The sequence below is a fragment of the Nanorana parkeri genome, unplaced genomic scaffold (genome assembly GCF_000935625.1).
Source record: "Nanorana parkeri isolate BGI_ZX_2015 unplaced genomic scaffold, ASM93562v1 scaffold792, whole genome shotgun sequence".
NCBI lineage: Eukaryota > Metazoa > Chordata > Amphibia > Anura > Dicroglossidae > Nanorana > Nanorana parkeri.
The window spans coordinates 773473-782475 of NW_017307060.1; the positions used below are offsets into that span (position 1 = coordinate 773473).

The 9003-nt window shown below is 39.1% G+C and overlaps 1 protein-coding gene across 1 annotated transcript in view; it reads left to right on the forward strand.

The window, feature by feature from the left end:
• Positions 1-8428, forward strand: part of LOC108793938 (intestinal mucin-like protein) — an 11330-nt gene extending 2902 nt beyond the window's left edge. The window contains exons 4-6 of the mRNA XM_018564899.1: positions 2696-2756; positions 4452-4554; positions 8222-8428. Of these exons, the coding sequence (XP_018420401.1) occupies positions 2696-2756; positions 4452-4554; positions 8222-8393 (336 nt within the window). The 3' untranslated portion in view covers positions 8394-8428. The remainder of the gene's footprint in view (positions 1-2695; positions 2757-4451; positions 4555-8221) is intronic.
• Positions 8429-9003: the final 575 nt, after the last annotated feature.

A 9003-nucleotide genomic window follows, 5' to 3' on the forward strand; every position in this document is an offset into this window, starting at 1 on the left:
AGTAGCAGTCTCAAAATCCACTGTTGCCGTCAGACTGTGATGATGGTACTCCCAGCCTTTTTGTTCAGGTTAAAAAACGTTATACTCACCTAAACCGCAGAGCCAGCTTGTTCTTAGACAGATACTTCTAGTCTCTCTCCCCCTCCTCTGCAGCGGGTTAAAGTCTCATAAATCATCAAGTTCTATATGTGCAGTGTATAGATGTGAGAAAGCTGAGGAAGTTTCCAGTTCTGCAGTGGAGGAGGTGACAGGCTGGAGGAAGCTTTGGGTGAATATAACTTTTTATTTTTGGACCTGGGGTAGCCCGACTGCAAGGGTTAATAATTTTTTTCCCTGGAGTTCTTCTTTAACTGCTTGTGAGGCCAGCCACTGTATTGAAATGGCCTGTCCACTGGCACATTGTTCCAGGGGGATGTACCTGTACATCCTCCCTTGAACATGTGTCTGCACACTTCACTAGACAGCAGAAAACAGCAGCTTTAGACATAGATCTGATCAGACAGACTCTGTGTCCTGTGATTCCTGAGATTGGTTAGCTGACCTGTGATTGGTTATCACAGCAATCACATGGTAATGTTTACATTGCCAAGCCCTCCCCTTCCTCTTACATCAGAGGCAGGGGAGAGTAAAGGAAGTAATGGATGGATGGGTCATCCATTCATTGTACCCTAGAGTAAAAATAAGCTGCAGCAGCACCAAAAAAGTAAATTACATTTTTTAACCCTCCCTCCCCTCCTATATACTATATATGAGCTCTATTCGATCTCTACTCTGACGTGTGTGTGTTAACCCCTTCATCTCCCTTATCCCATACATCTGTACATTAACCCCTACATCTCAATCCTCACACTGTATGTGACCTTTACATTAACCCCTTCACCCTCTGTCTATGACCTGTATATTTATTGTATCTTGTGCACTATTACAAAGCTCCATATTTTTTTTTAAAGATTACATATTTATTGAAAAGTAGTAAATAGTAACAATATAAGCAAAACAGGCATACACAACCAACATCTAGGCACATTATGTAGAAACATACATCAAAGACATTATCCATGAATCACCAGCAGGTAAACCTGGAAAAAGCATTGCAAGAAACTACTCTTCATGAATGTTTTGTACAAGAACAACACATGAAGTGTGCCAAAGCATGGACCTTGGTTAGAATAAACATTATCAAAATGAAGGGAAGAGCCTAACAAGTCAAAATGTATGATGCAAAGAACAGAAAAAATACAAGAGAAAAGGAAAAAAGTCAGAAAAAGTAATGAATGTAAAGAGAATAAGGGGGAAGAAATTAGGAAAAAAGAGCGCATATGGGGGAATAAGGAAAAGTAGAGAGAGAACAGCTACCAAGCACCATGTTTCAACCCCTCAATACCGGCATGTTTCTAAATTTCCCCAAAATTGCGGCAAAACAAATCAGATCAGACCTTGGAGTGTCAATTTTCCAAAAAGGGTCATTTGGTGGATTTTCATTCTGTTCTGACATTTTATTTGCTACGGTTTATAAATAAAAGTAAGAGCAACAGGCTTTTGTTTCAAAATGTTGGTCTTTTGTACTTTATATAAAAAAGCAGTTTATAAATACCACTAAAAAAAGCTCTATTTGCCCCAATAAAAAAATGATTTAAAAATAATTTTGTTAGAGTGTTGTATGACAGAAGAAATCTCAGCTAAACTTGCACAGTGGCAAAACTGAAAATTTACCTAGTAATGAAGGGGGTGTAACATGCCGGTAGTGATGATTAAAGAAACAATAGAAAAATGCTGCAAGAAGAAATGTTTACAGAAAAAGTTACTGCAAAAATAATCAGCATGCAGCAGCAAAATAAATGGGACTAAAAATAAAAAGTAATTTCATACTAAGAGACTAAACATGATATACCTCCTATATATGGCTTACTTAAAATGGCTAATCCGTCTAATCAGCTTTCTGCACCTCATAATGTAGGGGTGTCTGCCATCTAACTGATCAAAATGTTCTTATACATTTGGATAGATGCTTGGTGTGAATATGATGTTATCATGCCAGGATTTATGGAATATGATATCAATTTTGGATATTACAGTGAAAAAAACAACACCCGGACTGAAATGTGCATTCTTTTAACTGTTCTGCTCAGATATTTACAACAGAGATATATAACAGTCTCTACTAAATGCCGTTTTGATTATGTATTCCATTAGCTGCCTTGCCTTAATGAAATGTATCAAATGCCTATTTTATGATGGCAAGTTAGTGCCCTGTTTTCCAAATCTCTGCTAGTACTATTGATGCATTCCAACCTGATCTTGTCCTAACCCGGGTATTTTAGTGTGTGTAGGGTGCTATGAAATTTGCCTCACACACAAGATTTGTTAAAATCGAATCGCCTGGCACTGAATTCGCTGATGATTCTATACTGCTTGTGTCACAGATTACAGGTATTGCTAGTTGATGTCTGTGATGCAAGTGCTATGTTGGTAGTTTATAGTTGTATTATTGTGTGCACGTGTGTGTGTGTGTGTGTGTGTGTGTGTGTGCGCGCAAATAATTTATACGACCCATTCCCCTTAAAAATTCAAAGCCTGCTTATGGTATATTTTATTTTTTTTCCTTGGTTAAAAAAATATCATGCATTATTTAGATTTTAGCTTGCGTTACTGATAACTATGTTTGATTACCTTATATTTTTTGGTATTTGCACAGGGTATATTGGTTAATTTTACAAGCACTGATGGATGTTGTACAATCCAGTTCTGTGAGCCACGTAAGTTAATGTTGAGTCTCTACTGTTGTAATTCTACTGCTTAGTTTCCTAAAAGTCTAGAAACACATGTATGGACAGCATAGCAGGCCAAGTTAAACATTAATGCCTAACCCAGTTCTACGTGTATGCCAAGATCATGAGCTCCAAAGATATGGAAAAAATAGTTCTGTAAAAAAGAACCAGCATTATACAAATAAGTAAAGTATACTGGAAGGAACATTGAAAGAACCTAGCATCAGGCTGATGCTTCAGTGATTGGAAATTGAGATGATCATTCCACAAGAAATAAAGAACTTTAATAGTAATAAACCCCTACTGAACTTTCAGTCTATATTAGCTAAATGCATGCATGGTGTATCATAACAAAAGGTGTGCAAAGTCTTGTCACTGCAAGCTCCGCTATGTTTGTACTGAGCCCTGACTGGCACAGTCTTGCACCTGACCTGCGGTCAGGTGCAAGACTGTAGCCAATTACCGTTTCGGACGGCGCAGTGCATTGTGGGATGTCCCGCGTCGAACAGGCCGCGGACATCCCATAATGTTCGGCGAACGCTAGAACATGCTATGTTCGAGTCGAACATAGGTTCGACTCGAACGTGCAGCCCATCCCTATTCGGCATATAAGAATAGACCGAACAGCAGCGAGTAGCCTGCCGGAGGTTCTGCTCAGCCGATCCAAATGTTCGGCCGACCCAAAGCCATGCGAAGCACGCCGATGTACGGCTGATTTCAGCCGATATACGGCTGAAATCAGCCGTACCAGCCTGAAGTGAATAGCCGAACAGTGTTCGGCTCACTTCACTTCAGGTCGGTCATTCACTCGGCTGCCTACGGCAGCTTAGTGAATAGACCCCTTAGTCTTTCTATTAGGACAGTCAGAGTTTCCTGTTACTGAAAGCAAAGGCCTGCTTAATAGACATATCTGAAAGGTAAGCGGTAGAAAAGAAAAAAAATAGATATTCTGTGTTAATAGTAACACATAACAAACGCATAAAATGTTTTTTTCAATTTTTCATGCAAAAGTGGAAATACAGGGAGGATGTGAGAATGCAAATATGACCCATTGCTGACTTTTTGTTTAAGGTACACTTTCAGTTTGAATGAACTAAATACTTTCGAGGTGCATAAAAACAAATGTATGCACAGTCTTACAATTCATTTTCTTTAAAAAAACAGCCACAGCTGAATAGGAAAGCCTGTCCCCTGCCAGTAGCTACAAAGAAAGATCCTTGATCACTATGTGGAAGCAATGGTCTCTCTGCTGAGCTTCAACACACTTCTTGCTGAGTCAGCTCTTTAACACTTCAATCAGCAAATGTTACACTCCTTGCTTATTGGTGAGATCTAGCTCCAACTCAGCAGGGGGAAAGGGTCCTTCTCTGCAGCTGCTGGCAAGGGACAGGCTTTTCTTCTCAGCTGTGGCAGTTTGTTTAAAAGAAAATGAGCTGCAAGGCTTGGCATGCATTTCTTCGATGCACCTGGAATGTATTTAGCTCATTCAAACTAAAAGTAAGCCTTTAAAAACAAGTTAGCAATGGCTGCTCCAATATTTGTATCCTTGCAAGCTCCCTTTAAAGGCAAAGAAAACTGTCTGGACTCAAACATGAAAAATATATATAAAAATGATGCAATTCATGGATAGTGTCTGTTGAAAGCATATTGTGTAATAAGTTTTTTTTCTTTTTCTTTATACAGGCAAGTGTGATGTAATGACATCATGGAAACTCATTGAAAGTGGTGGTTGTAGGGCCAATGTGACTCTTACTAACTGTGGAGGTTACTGCAGTTCTATTTCTAGGTACGGACATGTCCTTTTAAGTAAGGTACAAGAAGTAGAGCTATAAGAGTAAGGACAGGAGGTGCTATAGTCTATACTGTGGAATTCAATTACTCTGATTAGGCATCCCTTTAGCTCAAAGGGCGTAAGGTCCAGAGGTTACTATGAAATAAGAACACCACATTAATGGTTCAGGAGTGTTTTACTGTTTATTTCATCAAGAAAATCCAGTTTTGTTCTACTATATTTCCTGCAACATGGTGTATACTGCTAGAATAAATGAAAACTGAAGGAGAAATGGTGCAGGAACTAGGGTGCACTTCTATTTAGGCAAGTTTCAGCACCTGGCTGTACTATACTTGCATGTACCTTCTTCAATAGAAGCAGCATCCCAAGGACTTGTTTTGATGGTCTTTTGTTCCCTTCCAGTTGGTTTTGCATACGTATACAGGTCTATAAGCATGCAAAATCCACTTGAAGCAGGTCAGCAGGAGTTTAACTGCAGATCAAATGCACCTGTCAATGAATTCTGAATGATCTCATAAGCATCTCAAACTCATGCCATTGAAACAAGCTCAAAACCCATTGACACATGCACTAACTCCTGCATCATTCCTCTTTTATTTTAAATTAGCAATATTAGCTTTGATGAATAGTTGGTAATCTAAAAAACAAAAACAAACTGCAAAATACACTATTTTCTTACCTTGGATATTCTTGATAAAAAATGAATTCAGGACATCTAAACCATTGGTAGAGTGGGCTTCTTTTATCCTAATCCTGTAATCTCCTTGCTGGTCAGTAAGTCATAAATTGCAGAAATAAGAACATTTTGACACCAACCACTTGGACTTACTATTTAAAGCTGAACTCCAGACACAAACATGACAATCATTAAAATATGTTTATTATTAACCACAAATTATATAAACCCACTTTGTGAGCACCAAATGACTTTGCAAGCTCGGACATTTTCATCTTAAAGTAGCAATGCCATCATCACTTTGCTCTACATAGCCTGCGCAGAGAGCAGAGCTCTGAGAGTGAGCCAGCTAGCCCAACCTACTACATACCACCTACAGACAACTACAGGAGAGGGCAGAGACAAGAACAGTTACCCTCCACAAGGAGGGAGAGCAGCAGTAACTGGTCCTTATTACAGGAAGCTCCTGAACAGTTGTAAGTTGGATTACTGCACAGATCTGGAAGAAATGCACAAAGCACACCCCTATACTTGTCAGCTTCCAGGGGTGCAAGTGCTGTGCGAAAAGCAGCAGCTGGGTGGAACTTTTATACATGAAGCCTCAAGATTCAAGTGAGAATGTATTGTACATGCCTCTTTTACTTAGCAAATATTTGACTATCCTGGAGTTCAGGTTTACATGTTTGTGTATCTTCATTATTTAAACACTGTACAATGTAGGAGGGTGCAGTTGTGCCACATCCTAAATTATACAGTGAAAGAAGGCACAAATGCAGACTTAATGATATATAAAAACATTTTTTTATTAGGTAAACATATTAATAAAAGACAAATGTTAACATTTTGAATCTCCACATCTACAACGGAGCCTATGCCTATCAAGCATGCATCCCCTCCATAAACTGTATACCATAATCTTATATTGGTGTGTAGACCATAGAGGTTCAATTGAAAGTACAAAATGTTAGGTATTATGCAGAGGGGTATGTAAAACTTGCTCTGTGTGTTTTGCGGTAAGCACCGCTTCCTCAGGAGCATAAATGGGCATGAGCTACAGATATAAAAGGATGATCTCAATCAATAAAGAATAAAGATATGAAAATTGTCATCACCTAATTTTACAATTAGTATTCTTCAATATCATCAACATGTATACATGCATAATGGCTCAAAAACTGTCATAGATACATCAATAGACATCATAGAAACGGGGACCCATGCATCAAAAACAGGTGGGCCGGCACATATGACATGACCTAACCAAAATAATGTAAATGAATAATATACAATCTATGGTAATGGCAATGTTCAAAATGTGGCTACGATCAGCTATTAAAAACCTCACTTACTTACCTATTTAGGACGCTTTTATAATATTGGGATAGCCAGGTGGACCCCATATTGTCAATAAACTTTAACCCTTCCAAATAAGTTGTCAACAGCAGTTTGGATCAATCCCCTACACCGGCCATAAAGGGTATTCAATCCTGTTTGTAGCATTGAAAAATATAACAAGGCTATTTTTGGTCAAATATCCCCAGAATTATCCCAATAGCAAATATCCAATCCATGCCATTAAGTGGATTACCTGGTAAGGTTGGGGTATAGTCAGCCTCTGCCTATGATGTGTCCCCTGCAACAACATTTCCCAATTGTAGCATGACCAAGCCAAACTGGGGAGGCCACCCTATATATCCGCTGATGCTGGTAAACACACCCCAGCAGTTATGTCAGAGGTGTTCCGGCATCAGGGAGGTCTAGTTGCACCCAACAGCAAGCACCTGCGCAGTAGTGCGGATCCAGCATCACTCCCTGCGATGTTGTCCGTCACCGCCAATCGAGCTGAGGGGTGACATTGAAACTGTCGCATATCAGCTCTATTGATCGGGAAATTAGCAAAAACACCCCACCACTTGCTCAATTCCCAATCATCTCCCTGCAGAGAGCAGTGACTGTCAGTCACTGCTCTCCACAGAGATTCCTGCCCTCCCCGCTCCGATCCTCCAGCACTGACTGGGGGGATGGACAAGGGAGGGGGAAGGAAGAGCTGGCTCTTCCTCTAGACAGGCAGAGCCTGCTGTCAATCAGCCAGCGGAGTGGATCTTGACAGTATTGTTGAGATCCATCCCAGCTGCGGCACTCTCAGCATATAGTGGGCAATAGCCCGCCATATACTAAGTTTTGGGTCACAGGAGGATGTTGGTATATGTCCTCCCGTGACCCTAAAGAGAACTATGGGAAAAAAGGTTACCCCATAGTTCTCTTGTTACCTGAATAAAGCAATGTTTCATAAATGCACAGTATGCTAATCATTGGTATTTTCTCTTGTAAACAGTATAAAAATAATAGTGTTACTTTTTTTTGTATTTTAGTGCTCAGTATCTGTGAAGGAGTCCGTTCCGCCAGTCAGCGCTGGCGGATCGGAAATGGGGAGAGGGGAATCTAGCCCCCCCCCTGTCACGGCAGAGAGCCGCGACAGGATCGAGAGGTGAGCGAACACCGCTATGTGTTCGCTCACCTCCCGATCTACTAAGCCGACCTGTGACAGTCTCATTGTCACAGTTCGGCTAGAACTATGAGGTGAGTGAAAAGCACTCACCTCATAGTTCTCCTTTAAGAAACAACATATTTGCTTGCACAGGATTGAATAATTGAGGACAGCACTGCTTTACATCATTTACTAAGCTTAATGTAAATTCACTTTCAAAGTGAAAATATACTTTGCAAAGTGAACATTCTCATTTAATAAATCAACCCAAATGAGTATGCTGCACATTTTGGTAATATAAAAGGCTGCTTCAGCCTAGGTGAGAAGTTGGTAAGGACCACAGAGATATGAAGTATTTATGTAATGGTCGTACATGTTAGACCGTCAGACCGAGTAATGGATATCCAGATTGCAAGAATTTATACTTTAATGTTTGACTGTCATTATTTTGTTCATATTAAAATCAAATAACAAATGGTATTATATTGTTTTGACAGACATCCCAACTTCCCAAAAATGAAGGCACATGACTGCACCTGCTGTCAGGCTACCAAAACCACCAAGAAGAAAATTCAACTTGATTGTAATAATGGAAGGAAGATTAGTTATACTTTCACTGATATCCTGCAATGCTCCTGTAGGAGCGCAGCTTGTGTGTTCACAGAATGAACTGCCAGTATGTAAAAAGCATCCTTGGTTAATGGGCTGTTACTTCAGCCAGTGTTTTTATCAAGTATGCTATACTTACTCTTTAAAAGATATATGTTTTTGCATATATAATATCATTTTTGCATATATAATATCACACTTTATATCAGACTACTACATTAAATATCCAAAACTGGCTATATTTTTTGAGTTAAAATGCTAAAATGCAACTCTTAGCCAAGTTAAGATTAAACCAATTTACAATTATACATACAGTAGCTTTGGTTAAGGATAACACTGTGAGAACTTTACCTATAGATGCATTTTATTATTTGATATGTTACTGTAATCGTTAGAATATTTTTTCCACTGGTAAATACATACAATCAAAATGTTATAATGTGCATTTATAAAAATAAAGTCTAAAATACAATGTGATATTATAATAACAGCTTGGTTTGTCTTTTAATTGTTTTCATTTTTCCTGTCCTAAGAATCAAGCACAGACATGTCACCAATGTAAAATCATATCAAAAGACAAGGAAATATTGTACAGGGCTAGAGGGACCAGGCAGGATTTATCAAGAAATAATAATTAGAGTGTACTGTATACTGTGAATACTGTAGCTGC